The sequence below is a fragment of the Physcomitrium patens genome, chromosome 13, assembly GCF_059467195.1.
Source record: "Physcomitrium patens ecotype Gransden chromosome 13, ASM5946719v1, whole genome shotgun sequence".
NCBI classification, from domain to species: domain Eukaryota; kingdom Viridiplantae; phylum Streptophyta; class Bryopsida; order Funariales; family Funariaceae; genus Physcomitrium; species Physcomitrium patens.
This window is the reverse complement of record NC_143422.1, coordinates 4,741,085-4,761,086: the sequence shown is the minus strand read 5'-3', so window position 1 is coordinate 4,761,086 and position 20,002 is coordinate 4,741,085. Positions and strand designations below refer to the sequence as shown.

Genomic DNA, 20,002 nt, shown 5'->3' with positions numbered 1-20,002 from the left:
TTTTGACTTTTTAAAGGTTGATAATCTTATGACAAAAGATTTAGCAAATTATTTATCAGAGCTATATCTAATAATAAAAATATAATTAAAAGATGTTGAAGAACAAAAAAAAATGAATACAGATGCCTATCATAAGGAATAACCATAATTCAATGTGAAAGACAAGGTATGGCTATTTCATCATAATATCAAGACTACTCATCTTTATAGCAAGTTAGACTATAATAGGTTTGGATCTTTTTTTATTAGTGAATAAGTGAATTCTATTGCTTTTTTATTATATCTATTGGAGTCTATGAAGATCCATTTTAAATTCTATATATCTTTTTTTGAATCATATAAGACAATAAATATCTCAAAAAAAAGATAAATTCCATCTCTTTCTATAGAAAGGAATAATAATCAAGAATTTGAGGTAGAAGAAGTTTTAGATTCAAGGTACTACCAAAATAGGTTAAAATATCTTATTCATTGGTATAAACATGATATTAATGAACGCACATAGAAGCCAATAAAAAATCTTGCAAATGTAATAAAGAAGATTGAGGCTTTTCATTGCTAACATCCATCAAAATCAAGATAAAGAATAGAAAATCTTTGCTATAAAAGAAATAAGATTCAAGAAAGATAACATTCTACTTTCTACATTTGTTTATAATTTTTGCATATTTGTAATGCTAAAGAAATGGAGAACTAACAACGAGTAGATTCAACTTAATAGCTATCACTTGCTAACTTATTGAATGAGACATTATGATTGTTTCAACCACCAAGATGATGTAATTGAGATGAAGATCATCAATAATGATATTTCTTTTAATAGATAGTAAGATATAAAATATTTGATATTACAACCTTAGAAGAGACTCTCAATATTTGATGATTTTATTAGAAGTAAGAACAATCCTTAATGATATTTCAAATGTTTTATTCAAAGGAGTTACAAAGGCCTTAATAATGATGAAATAATAGGATGGACTTCTCACCTTGATATGAAATACCATCAATTGCTAAAAAGACCTCCTTGTAGAACTCATCTTTAAAAAGAAAGGTAATATCACTGGCATACATATTTATTTTAATATTTATTTATATGATTAATTAATAATTATATAATAATAGATTTATTTCATAATAGTTTTTAGAAATGCTTTTCAAAATCTTCATAGATGTTTTGATTATATATGTATTTGTAGTTGATTGATAAGTTAGAAACTTGGTCAATAAGTTAATCATATATTGATAGCTTGTAAAGCAAGCTAATTATGTAGTTTATATATAAAAAAATTACTTTACAAGTTAAGATATGTATTTTGTAAAGTTAGCATGCTTTAGAAGTCATATAAGACATCACCATATAGCTTCTAGTTAAGAGTATATATGGAAGCATGAGTGAATCTTTTTTCACTCTTAATATTGCCATTCTAATCTTTAGTCTTATTTCAAGACTTTTTAGTCTTCTTTTCTTTGGCAATAGCCATTCTAGTTTAATACTATATCATCTTTGAGTGATTTTATAGTCTTTTTGAGTAACACAAGAGTGTATTGATATTTTAGTTCTTTGAAATTCATTTCTTTAACAACAACATGTATATGAAATTTAAAAAGAATTATAATTAAAAATTGAAAAAAAATCAGTTATTTTGCTTAGATATTTGAAGGCCTTTTTTCTATCTTAATTGAAATAGATTTTTTTTGCAAATATAAAATATCCTTATTGTTGCTCAAATTTTTTATTCTAATACATTAATTGCCTTGAATTTTAATGAATTTTAATCTTATCATATAAATAAATCTAAATTTATAACAAATATTCAATACAATTCTTTTTATAAATCTATAATATTTTATTTGTAGATTTGCTACAAAACTTATAATTATTTTTGAAATATAAGCCTTATTTTATTTCTCAAAAAAAAATCATCCAAAATCAATCTTAACTTTACAAAGGTCTTATATAATCATTATTTGTTTAAATTGCTCAAAATCAATTCTTATAAAATCTTCTTAAGTCTTCTTTCTAATTCTATTCTTTTCAAGTCTCAATAATAGATTTTAATTGATGGAACTATTAAAAATATAATTTTAAGATATTTAAATTTTAAATTATAAAAATAAAAAGTATTTTTCATTATCCAAGTATTTTTTAGAGTTTAAAAAAATTTATAAGGTACAAGAGACTTTTTAGAGAAAAAAAATAAAAATAAAATCTTGATCAATCTTGAAAGCAATTATCTTATTTAATTAAGAATTTTTATCTATTATTAAATAATTATGATTAGTTTTAAAAATCAATGCCTAAATTGGCCTTCTATTCATATTTATTACTTGCAAAAATACTTGTTAATGTTAGTTTGTACTTGAAAGAAGTATGAAAAAGAATCTCATTTTTTTATTATTTATAGTAAAAATAGGCTTTTTATTTTATTTAAATTATTTAAATTATTATAAAAAATCAAAAGGTAGAAAAATATAGTCTTAAATTAATATTATAATTTAAAAAATATTAAAAAAGTTTTTTTAAAATATATTTATAATTTATTTAGAAATTTTTAGGAATTTTAAGAAAAACTTTTAAAACTTTATGTCATAGACATACATATTTATCCTGATAATTATCTAAATACTAAGAATAGATAGAAGTAAGTCAAAATAGATAAATATGATAATATCTTATGGAAAGCTTCCTAGAACCTTTACAGATGCTACATTGCCTTTATACATGTCTATAGATGATTGATAGGTTAAAAACTTGGCCAACAAGGAGGCCGTGTATCGACATGTTGACTACTTGTAGTACAAGTTGGACATATGGCCCACACCTAAGAAACTTGCTTTGCAAATTACAAATATGTCTTGCAAGTTAGATGCATATTAGAGGTCCTATAGCATATCACCACATATTCTTTCATTAAATAGTATATATAGATGCAAGAATGAAGCCTTCTTCACTCTTATCAACTCTTTTTTTGGTTTTTAGTCTAGTTTCAAGAATCTTATGTTTTCTAGTCTTTGGCAATAGCCATTCTAGTTCTTTCTTGAATATACATATTTTCTTCTATTTTGTCACTTTGCTTTTGATACAGATTCTATGACTTTATGCATCTTCTTCTAGTTTGTGTCGTTGACAGATTGACAAGAGTACATATACAATATCAGAGCTTTATCTTTTCTTAATTAAGAGTAGATTATCTCTTTTTCTTGATCAAACATAAGCATATTAGAAGTTATAGATTACACTCTTCTAAATTGATATTATTTCTAGAATTATTTTTTCTTCATTCTTGAGTATTGTATTTTGTGAGAATAGACACCTTTCTTTTCATTGTACTAGCATGATAGATCTTGCTGAAATGAAGAATGCAATGGCTCAAATGCAAGAACAAATGAGAGAATTAATACTTGCAGTGCATCAACTCACTCTATCACTATAATGAGCAACAAGATTATGAGGCAATGAAGATATAGAGATCATTGGAGTTGCTTCAATATCTACACCAAGCCATACTACTGCTCCTACAAAAAAACATAATTCAAGTTTCAAGGAAGCAAAAATTGGATTGCTTGTGAAGTTTGATGGCACAAGATCTAAGTTTCGAAGATTCATCAATCAACTACAATTGGTGATTGAACTACAACCTCAAAGTTATCCAACTCAAGGATCACAAGTTAGGTTTATTGGAATACTACTTTCAGGCTCTGCTTTATTATGGTTTTTATCATTTCTTGAATGAGGTAATCGAATATTGAATAATTAGGAAGCATTCTTAGCGGAGTTTTGATCTATGTATGGAGTACATGATGCAATTTGTGTTACAATCAACAAGATTTGTGTCTTGTGATAAGGTAATCAATTAATGATATTATAAGCTTCATAATTTCGACAATTAGCAATAGATATCAAATGGAATGATACAACACTCATCAACCAATTTTTCTATGGATTACAATATGAACTAAAGAAATTGATGCTCAATTTACTTGATTCTCAGACATTGAATCAAGTAATTGATTTTGCTATGAAATGTATTAATTGACTTTTTGAATTTTGATTTGAGAATTGCATAAGGGAACCTCAACATTATTACAATTCAATAACAACACCAACAACTTTTCAATCTAAGCATTTGAAAGTAGAAGACATACAAATTGATGTAGTATGTTTTAAACCTCTTATCGAATAAGAAAAGACTCATTGTTGTAAAGAAGGATTATATTTATATTGTGGAAAAGCTAAGCACACTGCTGAATATTGTCCAAAGAAATGATGCAACTACAAAATGACGAGTATTGCTATCAAAGATGAAAATATGTCAAAAAATGAATTTGTCCAACTACAATAGAAACCATGTGGCTGAAATCTTATAGAATTCCTAATGAAGGTCATATTCTCTCCTTAGAACCCTCTTCTTGTTTTACAATAGATGTGTGTTTAGGATCTAATAACCGCAAAGCCTTTGTCTTAATAGATTCAGGAGCCTCACCTTGTTTTTTAAATGAAGAATTTTTTAAAATTCATAATATACAATTAGTGTAAAAAACTAAACCTCTATACGTAGAAGTCATAGAGGCTCGTCCGTTATCTCCTGAAGATGTTATTCACAAAATATTTTTTATAGATGTAGTAATAAATGATCATAATAATCACATAATTTTTAATACAATTAGATCTCCCTCTAATCTAGTCATTTTAGGTTTATCATGGTTAAAAAAGTATAATCTTATAATAGATTAGATTTCTCATAAACTTGACTCTTCTTTAAACATCAATAGGAGTTTTTTTCATCTAATAAAAAGCCATTAGTCTAATATAGCCAAACTTGTACTTATAGGTGTAAAATCTTTTTTACATGCTATAAAAGAAAGATCATCTTTTATTATTTATGCCACACACATTTTAAATGATGGAAAAATTTTAAGTAAAATATAAAGTCAATATTACGATTTTAAAGATGTTTTTGAAAAGAAGAATGTAAATATTCTCCTAGAGTATTATCCATGTGATTGCTCAATCGATCTTAAAGAAGGAACTCAACCGCTATTTGATCTAATCTATAATTTATCACAAATTGAATTGGCTGAATTCAAGAAGTACATTGATGAGAACTTAGCCAAGAATTTTATTTGCCATTCAAAATCTTATCTTATTTGTGAAGAAAAAAGATGGATCATTGTAAATGTGTATGGATTATCGATGACTTAATAAGATTACTATCAAGAATAGATATCCTGTACCTTTGATATTTGGACTTCTTGGTCAATTAAATCAAGCTAAGATCTATACAAAAATAGATCTACGAGGAGCGTACAATCTAGTCTGCATTAAAGAAGGAGATGAATAAAAGACTTCATTTCAAACAAGGTAAGGAGACTTTGAATATAACATCATACCTTTTGGACTCATGAATGCACCAGCTGCTATTCAACATCTTATGAATGATGTTCTTCAAGAGTTTCTAGATGATTTTTTTGTCTGTTATTTAGATGATATTTTAATCTACTCTAAGAATGTAGAAACACATGAAGTTCATGTTTGTAGTATGTTACAAAAACTTAGAGATGCAGAATTGTATGCCAAAATAAAAAAAGTATATATTCTATAGTACTCAAATTGACTTCTTAGGATACATCATTTCAAACAATGGTCTAATGATGGATCCTAAAAAAGTTCACATAATCATGGATTGGAAGATTCCAAAAGCAATAAGAGATGTACAATACTTTTTAAAATTTGCCAATTACTATTAAATCTTCATTAAGAACTTTTCTCAAGTTATAGCACCACTTACACGCTTAACTTATAAAGACAAGCTCGAGTGGAATAAAGAAGTAGAAGCATCATTTAAAATTTTGAAGAAAGCTTTTACTTTTGCACCAATGCTACATTGCATCGACTTCTCCAAAGTATTTTCTATGGAGACTAATACATCTGATTTTGCCTTGGATGCAATCTTATTACAAATAGGAACAGATGGCAAACTTCATCTGGTAGCTTTTCATTCAAGAAAATTTTCAGCAGCTGAGATTAATTATGAGATCTATGACAAAGAACTTCTTGTAATTGTAAATTCTTTTTAAGAATTGCATTATTATTTAGAAGGTACTTTAAGTCCATTCATCATATATATGGATCATAAAAACCTTAAGTATTTAATGTCAGCACGTATTTTGAATCATCGTCAAGCTTGTTAGAGTATGTCTTTGTATTGAGTTTAATATCACTTATCAGCCAAGAAAATAATAAAATTTGTCTAATGTCCTTTCTAGACGTTCTTATCTTATATCAAAAGAAAGAAAAGGAGCTTTTGATCAACAAAAGATAATTTTATTAAAGATAAAATAATTTCATCTTCGAGCAATGAAATCAACATTGACTATTGATTTGACTTTTTTCATGCAGATCCAAGCAAGTATGTCCTCAGACCTTCTTGTTCATGATATTAAAAATAATTCCTCTAAGTCTCAAGGTACTTCTAAATTTAAATTTAAAGAGAAGCTATTCTATTTTAAAGGACGCTTATATGTTCCAAAAAGAGAAACTCAATTACGTGCTCTTGAAGCTCATCACAATTTTCTTGTAACAAGATATTTTAGATATAATAAGACTTTGGAGCTTATATCTAGAGATTTTTGGTGGACTCAAATATGGAAGGCTATTAAAGAATTTGTGCAGACATGTGATATTTGTTCAAGATCAAAAACTTGTTGTCATCAACGTTATGGACTCCTCCAACCCTTTCCTATAACAAAACAACCATGGTCTCATGTCTCTATGAATTTTATCACAAATCTTCTAATTTCAAGTTTATATGATTCCGTATTCGTGAATGTAGATCGTTTCACTAAGATGGTACATTTTGCATTATGTATAAAATCTATCATAGGTGAAGGAACAACTAAACTCTTCCTTGACAACATCTATCGCTATCATCGATTATCAAGGAATATTATATCAAATAGAGAAACATAATTTTTATCAAGATTTTGGAGAACTCTTTTTAAGATATTGAAGGTGGATATAAAACTATCTTTGGCTTTCCACCTTCAAATTGATGGAAAAATAGAATGGATAAATCAAGTTTTAGAGTAGTATTTGAGGTGTACCATCAATTATCAATAAGATGATTGGACAATTCTTTTGTCATTGGCAAAGTTTGCTTATAATAATTCGGTACATTCTTCTACTCAATAAATATCTTTTTTTGCCAATTATAGTTATCATCCATGATTTGATACTTTTGACTTTTTAAAACTTGATAATTATACAATGAAAGATGTAGCAAATCAATTATCAAAGCTACATGCAATAATGAAGGTACAATTAAAAAAAACTCAAGAACAAAAAGAAGCCAATGCAGATGTCTATCGCAAGGAAAAACCTCAATCCTACAAGGGGGATAAGATATGATTGCTTCATCGTATGATTAAAACTATTCATCTTTGTGATAAGCTGGATTATTGTAGGCTTCAACCATTTCTCATTTGTGAATAGATCAATCCAATTGCTTATCAATTATACTTATTGGAGTCTATGAAAATCAATCCTATGTTCCATATGTCTTTACTTGAGCCATACAAGACAATGGATATACAAGGAAGGAGACAAATGCTACCACCTCTTATAGAAGTGCACAATAATGAAGAATTTGAGGTAGAAGAAGTCTTAGATTCAAGGCGGTGCTGAAATAAGTTAGAATATCTAGTACATTGGCATGGATATGACATTAATAAATGCACATGGGAGCCATCTAGGAATCTAGCAAATGCATCAATCAAAGTTAAAGCTTTTCATTAACAACATCCATCAAAATCAAGATGAAGAGTTAAGAAATTCTTTGCTATAAAGCAAAATAAGTCCAATGGAGATTTCATTCTATCTTGTATCATTATTTCTTTAGATTTTTTAGTGCTTAGGAGATGGAAAACCAACAACCAGCACATTCAATTCAAGAGCTAATATTTGATGAGCTACCAAACGAGACATTGCAACTATTACAACCTTTAAGATGGCAAAATTAAGATAAAGACCCTCAAGAACGACATGTTTTTCTTTGAATAGATCGCAAGATACAATGCATTTGGTACCATGAACTTGGAAAGGACTTTTGGTGTTTAGTGATACTTTTGGAGATAAGAACCATTCTTGATGGTATTACTGATGTTTTATTTGAAGGAAGTTATGAAGGCCTCAATAATAATCAAATATTAGGGTGGTCTTCTCACCTTGGTATAGGACATTATTGATGGTTGAAGGAACCTATTAACTACCTTTAGAGGAAACAAAGATCAGAATACATGACAAATACAGTTCCCCACATCTTGAACTTCATCTACATATAATCACCACTCCTCATAGAATTCTTCTTTAAAAGGGGGGAGTAATGTCACAGACATACATATTTATCCTGATAATTATCTAGATAATAAGAATAGATAGAAGTAAGTCAAAGTAGATAAATATGATAATATTTTGTAGAAAGCTTCCTAGAAGCTTTATAGATGGTGCTTTCCCTTTATACATGTTTATAGGTGATTGGTAGGTTGAAAACTTGGCCAACAAAGAGGCTACATGTCGACATGTTGGCCACTTGTAGTACAAATTGGACATATGGCATACACCTAGGAAACTTGCCTTGCAAATTAGACATGTGTCTTGCAAGTTGGACGTGTATTAGAGATCCTATAACATGTCGCCATGTATTCTTTAATTAAGTAGTATATATAGAGGCAAGAGTGAGGTCTCCATCACTCTTATCAACTTCTTGGTTAATTTTTAGTCTAATTTCAAGAGTCTTATGTTTTTTAGTCTTTGGCAATACCCATTCTAGTTCTTCCTTGAATATACATATTTTCTTCTATTTTGTCACTTTCCTTTTCATATAGATTCCACAACTTTATGCATCTTCTTCGAGTTTGTATCCTTGACATTTTATTAAAATTGAGTTTTACCACCTTTGGAGCTATTATGAAGAAATAGAACAAGATTTGAAGGCTATTCAAGGTTCTTAGAATTATTGGGCATTTTTTGAATACCGTGATGACGTCAAAAATAAAAAAAAGTAGTTCTACCAGTAAAAAATAGAAGAACTAGCAACTAATATAATCTTTGTCGAAAGGAAGATGTATAAGTTTCATATGAATTATAGTACTTTAGATGTAGTTAGGAAGATAAGATTAAGGCCTTGTAATCTCTCTAGGACATTGATATATACTACATGTGAATCATGGTGATATTCAAATCCTTGATATATAAGCAAATTATCCATGGAATAATTTTTTTTACTTAATTTTTTAATTATTTACTTTCGATCTTTAAAACTTCATAACTTTTTCATGATGAATTGGATTTACATGTTTCTATGTCATTAAAAATATAATAAAATTAATTATTCTAAAAATATAATTTTTACTTTTTACTTTTTTATTAGACAAAAATCTAATGAACAAACTATGACTAAATTTTAGATTGTGTAATTGCTTAATTACATTCATTTTTTTTGTTTTGTATTTGTTCTTCTTTTATTCTTTTTATTTGCTTGTTTGACTTTACACCACCAATTACGAGTAACTTTTATTTATGGCAATCTTCTAATTTGGATTGAAAGATAAAATTTATCTTCATACTTGTTAATCAAACAAAAAATCTTTTATCTATTGGAGGTGCATGGTTTTGAATTTGGTTTGAATTATAATTCACAATTAATCCTCGTAAAATATCAAATTAAGGTTTTATTAGTTAATTTTTTAAAATTTAGCTTTTACTTTTATTTTAAGGTACTTCTAATATTATATTTTTAAATCTATCTTGTTTTGCCTTATTTATGATCTTACAAAATAATTAAAATTCCTTTTAACAAAAATATACAATATAAATATATTTTTTATATTTTTTATATTTTTTATTCATAATTTTTTAATTATATTTTTGATATATTTTTAATAAAGTCCTCCTTGATTATTGGACTTCAATCTAATCAATATGTTATAATGCCACATTGAAATATTTTAAACATAAGAAATTTGAAAAATAAGTTTTATTAATAAAAAGACATATCCATAAAAATCTAAATATTTAATTTGTATGTAAAAAACTTTCTTGAAGAGTCTTGCAAAAATATTATTTATATAATTTGCTTTCATCTATTTTTTCTTATTTATTTTTATTTAAGTATAATATATATATATATATATATATATATATATATATATATATATATATATATATATATATATATATATATATATATATATATATATATGTTTTTTATTTATTTAGTTCTAAATGTTCATTCAAAAAAAAACATTATAACATAGTTTTGGATCAATAAAAAAATATTCAAAAATTAGAATGCGAATACAATGCTAAATAATTAATCTTAACATTAAACAAATGACCTTTAAGAAAAAACTTACATACTATTTGGACTAATTTACAATGTCTTGAAGAATATATTGATTTTCTTTAATAAATATTTTTTCAAAAACCATATATAAAACTTTATTTATAATGCAAAACTTCTTAAAAATCCCTAATTATTTTTATAAAGAAAAAAATATGGATTGTTGTATATATATATAAAATATCATGGATTTAACAAAATAATTATTTAAAATTGCTATCTTTTATTTTTGATATTAAAGCTTTTTAATCAATTATGTAAAGTTGAGATCTATATTAATATAAATCCATAAATAATCTATAATTTAATATATATTAAAAAAGATATAGATAAAAGATTATGATTTAAATTAAATGTAGTAGTTTTAAATATAATTTCATATTTTTAGTGTTACAAATATTGGAGCCGTTTTTCAATATATAATAAAAGATATATTTAATTAATTTTTTTATAATATTTTAATATTTTATTTTTAATAAATATAAATAAGTCACTAGCTGAGCTTAAGCCTGTAATACTTTTTTTGTATTATATAAATTTAAAGATAAAAGACCATATATTAAGATTTTATTTTGTTATTTTTTTATATATTAACTCAAGTAAAATTTTCAGAATAAATCATCTTATATGATAATTTGTTGTTAGATTTTAAAATTTAAAACTATTATGGATTGAAAAATTCTAAAAATTATATATAATATTAAATTCTTTTTAGAATTTTCAATCTAAAAGTCACCTCTAATGTAATTGTGCTTTATATTAATTACAACAACAAGTATTTCGTGTTAATGCATGTCCTAAATCATTATTAAGCTTGTTAGAACATATCTTTGTAACAATTTGGTTTCAATATTAATTTTTTTTAGAAAAAAAATAAGGCTTGTTAGACTCCTACTTTAGATATTCTTGTCTTGTACCAAAAGAGAGAAACACCATATCTGATCAATAAAAAAAACTTTCATTTTATAAGTTTTTAAACTTCTAATAATATTCAACGTTATAAAATGGTGCCAATTAGAACTCAAGACAATATATACATGTGCCAAATAGAATGTAAAACACAAAAAAATATATCTATTATTCCATAGCTATAAATACAATTATAATCCCAACACAAACTTAAATACTTTTCTTTAGTACATCAACTACAAAACATGTAAAACAATTATATTTTCTACAATTCCACTTTACAAAAAGTTTGAGATAATAATAAAAAAGATTGATTCTAAGGATGAGTTGTTGGAAATGGTCATACCAGCGTATTCAATAAGTCACTAGCTGAGCTTAAGCCTGCTAATGCAGTTCATAGCATTTAGCTTGTGAGGAAAATGGATGGAAACCTGGATGAATGATGTTAGGAGGATGAATAGAGTCCAGAGGTTTTGGGTTTATCCAGAATATGGGTTGGCAGAGCAGCGAGATATCCTTTGGTCGTCGAGCTGCATTCTAGCGAGCAACGCTGCTCGCAGGGTTGCCATTGTTGCTTTGATTTGGCGACATCGATGTAGCCTCAATCAGAATGGTGGTTAGCTTTTCCCTGGGCCGGCGTTTTTGGTTGCGCTGAGGAAATTTGTAAGCAACTGGCGTGAAAGAGCAAGAGCAGGATAGAGAGGGGACAACGAGATAGTTTAGCTCCAAGGGCAGGGTGGTGATGGAGCCAGGACGAAGCTTGGCTATGTCGTTCGAAAGCGCCGTGGCGCAGCCCATGCTGTGGCGCAGCTCTGGAAGCTCGGTGGGATTGCTGGTGCGGAGCAAGGGCGTGAGAAGTGGCTTGCGCGCGAAGGTGCAAGGAGCTGCTGTTTTGCCAACCCGTGAGTGGTTGATTTTGATTTTGGTGTTGTGGGTGGTGGAGAGTTTGTTGTTGGGAGGGTTTTAAATGCTGTAGGAAGATGAGCTCCCCTGGAAATTCTGGATTGATTTTACCTGTGTTCTTCGAAGGAATGGTATAATTTTGTTTTGTTTTGTTTTGTTTTTTTTTTTCGTTCTGTTTGGGGTTATCTGCAGTTTTCGATGTGGTGATAGAGATGTGTTCGTCGCAATTGGTGGCAGGGCCTGGAATAGGTAGTAGAGTGTTTCTTTCAGAACGAGCTCTGTCTATTGGCAGCCGGATAGCTGCTGCCGCTTTCGACGACGACACTGTGGTTGACTTGGCAACTGAGGGAGAGGCCACGGCACCACCTAAGAAACTTCGAGGTTTCCGTCTTCCCTTTCACTGCTAACCCTGAGTGATTCGAGCTCCGTTCGGACATGTACTTTGACAAGGCACCACGTATTCATGAATTCATCATATAAACAACGAGAATTTAGTCTTCATTGTTTACATAGTGAACTTACTTTCAAATCAAGTCAGGATTAATGCCCAAGAAGAGTTTCTGGATCAATGATACGGGTATAACCATGTAGGAATCTCGGTGTTGAACTCTTGATTCTAGCAACGTTTACATCTGTTTTGCAGACAAATCCTACATCAGTTGGGTTGCATTTCTTTTCGCACCGTCGGATACCGTGCAGGCTTATTAACGCTGGTGGGTGTGCAGGGAAGGTGGCGTCTAAGCGGGCTTCCATTCAGACGCGGAAGAGGAGCAAGGCTGGAGGGAATGTCGACGAAGAGCAATATTCTAGTGATGAGGAAGAAAAAGAGGAGCAGTTCGATTGGCCACCTCTAGTTTGTTGTTTTGGTGAGGCGCATAAAGAATTTATTCCAACGGTTAGGTATCATGAGAGAAATTATGAGTTGTATGACGAGGACGTGTATTCCTCCTGGAAAGGACTTCAGTGGAGCCCCCCCGAATTTGTTCGTGCTCCCGGAACCTCCCCTTCTAACCTAGCGGTGGCCCTGGCGCGGCTGAACGCGCGCGTAGCATTTGTGGGGAAGGTACTTTCACTTGCCTGGATTCTCTCTGACTTACGTTTTAAATCCTTTGCCAAAATCTGGAGCTCTACAATTTAGGCATGTCAAAAATAAAGATCCGAAAGAATAGAAAACAGGAAAGAAGATGAGAAGTGGTGTTTAGCAGGGCGTTTTCATTAGGTTTGATTCAGAGGCTCGGATAATTTATAAAGTTGGAATTCTGTTGATGGATTGAAGGTGGGTAATGACGTGCATGGACAAGAGATGCTTCTGACTCTCAATGAAAATGGGGTTCAAACACGGGGAGTGAAAGTTGTCGACCACTTTGGTACTGCAGTTTCATTTATGCGGCTCTCTTGCGGCAACGGCGCAGGAGTGCAATTGAAATGTGAAACGCCGAATGTAGAATCTACACTTACATTTGAGGAAGTCAATCTCGATATCCTCAAGGAGGTACATAGTGAACCCTTGATTTGTATGACAGTTTTGTGAGGATAAATAGTTAATGACGTTGGCTTAAGCATGATGTCTGTATTGTCCTCCTTTCTTTATGCAGGCTCGCATGTTTCAGTTCACCTCCATCAGTCTTATGCAACAGCCGATTAGCTCAACGCTCATGACCAGCATTGACACGGCAAGAGAAGGAGGTGCAGAAATCTTTTTTGACGTGAATCTCCCCTTGCCTTACTGGAAGGATCGGGAAACCACTTGGAGCACGATTCAGAATGCTTGGAAGAAGTCGACTATAGTAGAAGTTACTAAGCAAGAACTTGAGTTCCTTCTAGGTGAGGCTCTGTATGAGAAGAAACGAGCTCGAAAGTCCGTGTACTTCTCAAAATCTGTAGATGAGATGAAACAGTTAACCGGAAGAGAAGAATATCACTACGAGCCTGAGGAGCTCTCGCATTTGTGGCACAAAGACATGAAAATTCTCTTCGTGACGGACGGCACTTGGCGAATTCATTACTACACACCACTTTTTCATGGTTCAATTCACGGAACTGAGGATGTGCTTTTAACGCCGTTCACTTGTGACAGAACTGGTTCGGGGGATGCCATCGTTGCCGGTACTTTACCGTCCTTTCTTGTCCAGTTTTTCCTTCACTATCTCTTAGATTTCTGCATCTTTGGTGTCAATGAATAGTATCTCCTCAAGCTTACAATCAAAACTCAATGGAATGAATAGAAGTCCTAAGGAATCGTTATCTGGTCATAACTATTTCATTTTCTTCCTTTTCCAGTGAAGTTGTAATGTTATTTTTATGATTAGTATTTGCAGTTGTATTTCATGACACTTTCTTTCTCACCTTCAATCCTCTGTTTTTGTTATTATCACTGTACTGCAGCAATCATCAGGAAATTGACAACTCAGCCTCAACTTCTGGAAGGCAACTTGGACGAGGATAAGCTACAAAAGGCATTGAGATTTGCAGTTTGCGCTGGAATTATCTCTCAGTGGACAAAAGGGGCGATTGATGGCTTCCCATCTGAAAGCGCTGCACAAAACTTGACTGAACAAGTGTATCCACCTTCCATGGTTCTGAATAAAATCTAGATCCCAGCATCGTTTGCAGAGTCCGTCTCTTTTGCCTTCACTTTCCTTGCTATTTGAATCTGTTTGTCACTTATTTTGTGAAGCTCAGTTGCATGGTCTTCATCTTCATCTTTCGGATTATTCAGATGTCTTATGGTTTCACGAGTAGATTGTTAGTTGTGTGTTTCAATGAAGTTGACATCATATATTTTAGGAAAACAATATGGATAGTGTGCGGATTCTTGCGGTTGTCACCTTTTCGAAATGAAAGTCCGACCTTCCTTCGTATCTCTCCTACGTGGTATTTTCAGTTTTTGGTTTGAACGTGGTAATATAGTTGAATATGGGCTTCTGAGGATTATGTGAAGTTGAAGGGAGTGGTAGTGTGTATTGTTGACAAACATTGCCCTTATGCAACAGAAATGTCCTCTTTCGTCTTTGCCTAGGCATTAAAAGGAGTAATTTCGATGTTTAGTTGCTCGAAGTTGAGATGAATTAATAAATCCTGTTTGTTTGTCTTCAAGGAATTTTACATGAAATCATCGTGATCGTAGTATGCATGATGACAGCTCGTGAGGATTGCGAGTTTTTCTACTGTTGATTGTCGAAGCAAAAGTGGTCCCGTGTCACCGCACACGACTGTTAATGTTGGTCTGTCTTCCTAAGTCCTGGCTTGAGATCCTTTCTTTTAGGTAGTGTGAACGGATTTGGGAAGATTAAATGCTCGAAGGAACTGTCGCGTTAACGTTACTTAAATTGCCCCTGAATTTTCCCAATTTTAATAAACTTGAGGAAGACATGAGGCTAAGAGGATTTGTGAAAGCTGTGCTAACTTGGCTATAGTAAAGAAAGTAGCAGTGAGAATGGTATGGAATGCCTACCATCAGGATCATTCGAAGACTGCAAGACATGTCTCATGCCCGCCGATACGGTATTATGTTAAGAAAACCTATGGCCTCGATTTTCCTCCTGCAACTCTTCGGGATATAGAGATTCCTCCATTCTGTGGTGATGACGATGATGGTGAAGCTGACAAGTGAATGGAATCGTTCGAGATTTGGGCTGTTCAAGAAAATCTCCACACCAGGAAGAAAATCCAACTGGTTCATCTAGGGTTGTTTGGTGAAGTGTAAGAATGGGTCTAGACCTCGGATTGGAGATGGCAAAGTGGAAGGAGTTTGTCTGCCTATTTCGTGAGAGATTTGTCCGTGATTCAACACCTTGAGCTGGTATTTCATCCCATAAAAATCAAGGTGCATACTCAAAGTTCTCATCTTGGTCGAGGTCATTGTGTCTCTTCTTGTGAAAACACACACTGTATACTTTTTTATTTTTGCGCAAGTTTTGGGAAAGAATACTCAAGATTGACATCCTTCCATATCGTCCAGTTTCACTTCCAGGTTTGACCATCTTTCTTTAACTGTGTGTAGTTAGCATCATACATTTCAGCCATTTCACAAGAAAACATGTCACATCAGTCATGGGAATGGAGTGCAGGTTCTCAAAAATTCCCCTACCAGCTGTATTTTAGTGGAAATCTCGGTCAACGACAGGACGAGTCCAAGAGCGAGGAGTTGGAATCATAATTGTTAGCCCGCTAAAGGTTTTTAAATTCAACTTTTCCAACATGCAAGTTCAACATTGATTCACACCGTCGAGCTTAAAATATTAACTGTAACGTATTTAGTATTTGCTATTTCCATTTGCGTTGGAGAACATTCGGTATCGAAATTCATACCATTTTCGTGGCGCACAATCTGATCAAGCCATTCTGTTTTGCGAGCGCTTTAGATTGCAAATTGTTAAAATGCAGCAATGAAGTGTGTAGAGGCAACAGCAATACGAATTGATTTTCTGGAATTAGTGCAGTATTTAATGGTGACAATGTAATATTTATGATTACAGCAGTTACAAATTGCAAACATCAGCCAGTATCTGGACCCATTTTGCTCAGTCCAGGTGGCTGAGTACACCGCTCTTATTGTGGGAATGGAAGCTGCATTACAATTTGGAGTACGTGACCTGACAATTATGTGCAACTCAGAGGTTGTCTTCTACCAGGTTGGACATGATTCGTCTTGTGATCATTGCCGGTTGACAGTAATCCTTCGTTTGTACTTGAACAGCAAAAATTATATCAATACAGCTGAGCTCAATGGATGATTTGGTCTGTGATAAATGTATTTACGGTTTTTTCTTTCCAACTAGAGATGTTTCAGATCGACACATTGAATCACGTAGCTTACGGTAATAGGACAGAACTAGAATCAGTTGCTTTGGGGATAGCTATGTGTAGTATTGCACTATCATAACTATACTATCTAACGCAGATTCTTAGAAGCGTAAATATAAATATATGAAGTTTTTGATGACAAATTCTAATGATCTTCCTCAAGTAGAGTTGGTATAACAGGGTACTGGAAAGTGGTCTGCATCCCATGCAAGCATTCATGATAAGCTTCATGTGCAAGAATTATCGGACAAATTCAAAACATGTGGAGTACTTTACAATCCCCCCCAAAACGCAACATCCAGGCTCAATTACTAGCCAAGAAAGCTTTTGACAGCTCTCAAGACGACACTTTTGTTTCAAGGTAAGCTTTTTTTGAGCTAAATCATTGTATTATTGATTTATAATCAAAAAGTTTTTTCTAGACATCCATTTGCAAACTTGGGACGAACAGCACACGTTCTGGTAGAATCCTGTATTAGCTCAGGCCAAGTTGGTTCATATGTGGATTTTAATACTATGCACATGTAGACTAAGGTTATAAAGTAATGGAATTTTGATGTGTTCATGCTTGAAGGCTATCAGGCTTCAAACCTGTTTCGCGTATGGCGCTCACAAGGCGGTTGAAGCAGCACCCACTGCCTTGAGATCAAATGAAAAATATTGAACGAAAGGGCTGCATGTTCCACACTACTCCCTTAACGTCAGCGTACAGCATTACTTCCCCTGCTTTATCTGTAAGCTAATACCGCCAAAGCCGGTGCTTGCCATCCAACACTCTTGCAGTTAAGTTCTACATATTTGCATCAGGTTCTTGTACAAACTATGAAGATGGTTGAGTGCTTCCGAATGATTTAGGGCCTGAGCACTATACTAAAACACAGTAGTTGGCCATCTGTTGAGAACACATAAGTTTTCTTTTTAGGTCAGTTAGCACATCACCGACTCGACCAGGTCTCTCAACGTAAGTCATGTCATTTTCCAAAAATAAACTATCCAAGTCACCAGATCACGAAGTGGCATATACTCCATTTTTGTGACCACCGCAGCTAATCCCACTGAAGGTAGCAATGTAATTGTTAAGTTAATTAATGGGCTCCAAGCTCCAATCCCAACCGCAATCATCTCCACTTGGTTATCAGATCCAATCAAGCGTTTCTAATAAATCCGGTTCCTTCGTAGTGTGGCTTGTGATGCAGGACCTATAAGCCGCACAAGGTAAAAGATGCTGGGGCGTTAAGGCACATTGTGATGGTAACAAAAAAGTCTTGTGCAGAGACTGGGATGGTGGATATTGTCGCTGCGGTATGCATTGAAACCATGTGCATAGCTCCAATAAATTACGCATCTGCACTTAGCTCCATCAACAGGTGGGGGGACAAATCTAGTGCGCAAACCATGTGTGGTTTAGATCCTCCTTTCTTTTTTTTGGCAGAATGCGGACTTAAACCCGAGTTGTGACTGATCAATGTTCCAGCTGCAGAAGTAGCTATCTGAATAGCCTCACATCGCAACGCTCATAAATAACTAAAATACCTAGTAATTTATTGTCTTATTTAACAAGACAGCTAGACACGTAGGAGCATTTATTTCTTCTAAACAACCTTCAAACTGAGCTGGTTTGCAGCCCTCCTAGTTCAAGTATTAAGCTTGTATTTGCTTTAACAAGAGTAAGATAACCTGAGAGAACATTATCCGCCTGCAGCAGAACAACAGAGTACACGACCGACATATGATCGTTGAGGATTTGAAGTAATTGGACCTAAATTTAAACCAGGATCTGTTAGTCATTGATCTCAAATGAGTAAGTCTTCGTGAAACACGGACATAATCATCTTAGTATGCACAGATGCAAGAGCATGGAAAATTTCAGCACAAACACCTACTTTGAGAACTCAAATTGTTCAGAGGGTTTTAGAAGGTTGTCCAGATACGCATCGTCCCGGAAGGTTCTCATTACAATGGTACTGATCGCTAACCGTACCAACTTGGCTCAATTTTCCAAGATAATATCACATCAAGTGACGCATGATTTAATCTTCTTATTCTTAACATCGTGGCTCTAATCTGCACAGCCAACCAAAACATATTTGATTTCATCCTTTTGAAAGTGACAAGATGACGAATACATTTCAGGAACTTTTAGGTCCCCAGCAGGAAACTTAAGTGGAAATAAAAAAAAAAAAAAAAATAGTAGTCAAATTTAGTACCAGTGGTGCCCATAAGGATTGACGAACTTTGATTTATGAGCCTCTTTTGCAGCAGAATGGACACAGAGATCACAGTCATCTGAGTTGATATACGATATGTAATCAACTCACAATCCACTAGCTCTCCAAATTAACCACTACAGAAAAAGACGAAGTAGATTTAGACCAAAAAACTTCACAAACTCTTCTGAAACTAAATGTTGCTTCACATGTAAGAAAACGAATTCGATAAAAACCCGAAAAAAGTCAGTGCCATACTGCATTACAATTCGCTCGTTATCCGGCCAAAGACTGAAACTGGTAGTATTTTCCAATTCACATTACAGAATGATTTGACCCAAACATCATAGGGTACTCACAAAAAAGAGCTTATTTTCAGTGGGGAAAACTCACGGTCGAGACTGGCGGAGAGCTTGGCCTTGCTGATGACCACCTGCGAGACGGCCTCCCCACCACTGGAGTCACCATCCTGGCCGATTTCTTCGACTACGCTGCACCGCCTCGGCCGTTTTGTTGCACTGCGGTGCTCGGCGATGGCTGCTTGCTATTGACAGACGACCTCGTTTCTGGCTCCATAACCTGGTTGAAGATATCCGGATAACCGTGGTATCAGTACCAACACTGACAGGTCCGTGAATCTGTGGTTCGATCGTGGTGGATGTCCCACTTCTTAGCTTGGGGAGTTTGAACTCGAATTCAAGTCTCTTAGCTATTTAATCCTTTGAGTTTGCAGTAATGTGCACACTTTATATAACTTCTCTCTGTTTCATTTTAATT

The 20,002-nt window shown here is 32.8% G+C and overlaps 1 protein-coding gene and 2 long non-coding RNA genes across 5 annotated transcripts; 2 read left to right on the top strand and 1 right to left on the bottom strand.

The window, feature by feature from the left end:
• The first annotated feature begins 11,806 nt into the window (after positions 1 to 11,806).
• On the top strand, positions 11,807 to 14,829 carry LOC112290564 (fructokinase-like 1, chloroplastic). The gene is made up of 6 exons (XM_024536952.3): positions 11,807 to 12,211; positions 12,450 to 12,593; positions 12,938 to 13,275; positions 13,489 to 13,704; positions 13,808 to 14,318; positions 14,598 to 14,829. The coding sequence occupies exons 1-6, from the start codon at positions 12,052 to 12,054 to the stop codon at positions 14,804 to 14,806; spliced, it is 1,578 nt and encodes a 525-aa protein (XP_024392720.1). The 5' UTR covers positions 11,807 to 12,051; the 3' UTR covers positions 14,807 to 14,829.
• Positions 14,830 to 14,976: 147 nt separating this feature from the next.
• On the top strand, positions 14,977 to 18,704 carry LOC149987912 (uncharacterized). Of its 3 annotated transcripts, none has more exons than XR_016505984.1 (5): positions 14,977 to 16,038; positions 16,283 to 16,388; positions 16,691 to 16,831; positions 17,199 to 17,379; positions 17,593 to 18,704. It is a non-coding gene; the product is annotated as an uncharacterized LOC149987912 (long non-coding RNA). The 3 variants fall into 3 exon arrangements; XR_016505982.1 differs by having other exon boundaries at positions 16,691 to 16,846; XR_016505983.1 differs by having other exon boundaries at positions 16,691 to 16,846; positions 17,185 to 17,379.
• Positions 18,705 to 18,882: 178 nt separating this feature from the next.
• Positions 18,883 to 19,787, bottom strand: LOC112290565 (uncharacterized). The gene is made up of 3 exons (XR_016505985.1): positions 19,619 to 19,787; positions 19,226 to 19,362; positions 18,883 to 19,082 (listed from the first exon to the last, which is right to left on the bottom strand). It is a non-coding gene; the product is annotated as an uncharacterized LOC112290565 (long non-coding RNA).
• Between the last annotated feature and the right edge of the window lie 215 nt (positions 19,788 to 20,002).

Excerpts from the sequence above, each read along its gene's own strand:
- LOC112290564 (XM_024536952.3), top strand. The coding sequence starts at position 12,052 with ATGGAGCCAGGACGAAGCTTGGCTATGTCGTTCGAAAGCGCCGTGGCG. Across the intron at positions 12,212-12,449 it reads AGCTGCTGTTTTGCCAACCC|GGCCTGGAATAGGTAGTAGA; the intron begins GTGAGTGGTTGA and ends AATTGGTGGCAG. Across the intron at positions 13,276-13,488 it reads GCGTAGCATTTGTGGGGAAG|GTGGGTAATGACGTGCATGG; the intron begins GTACTTTCACTT and ends GATGGATTGAAG.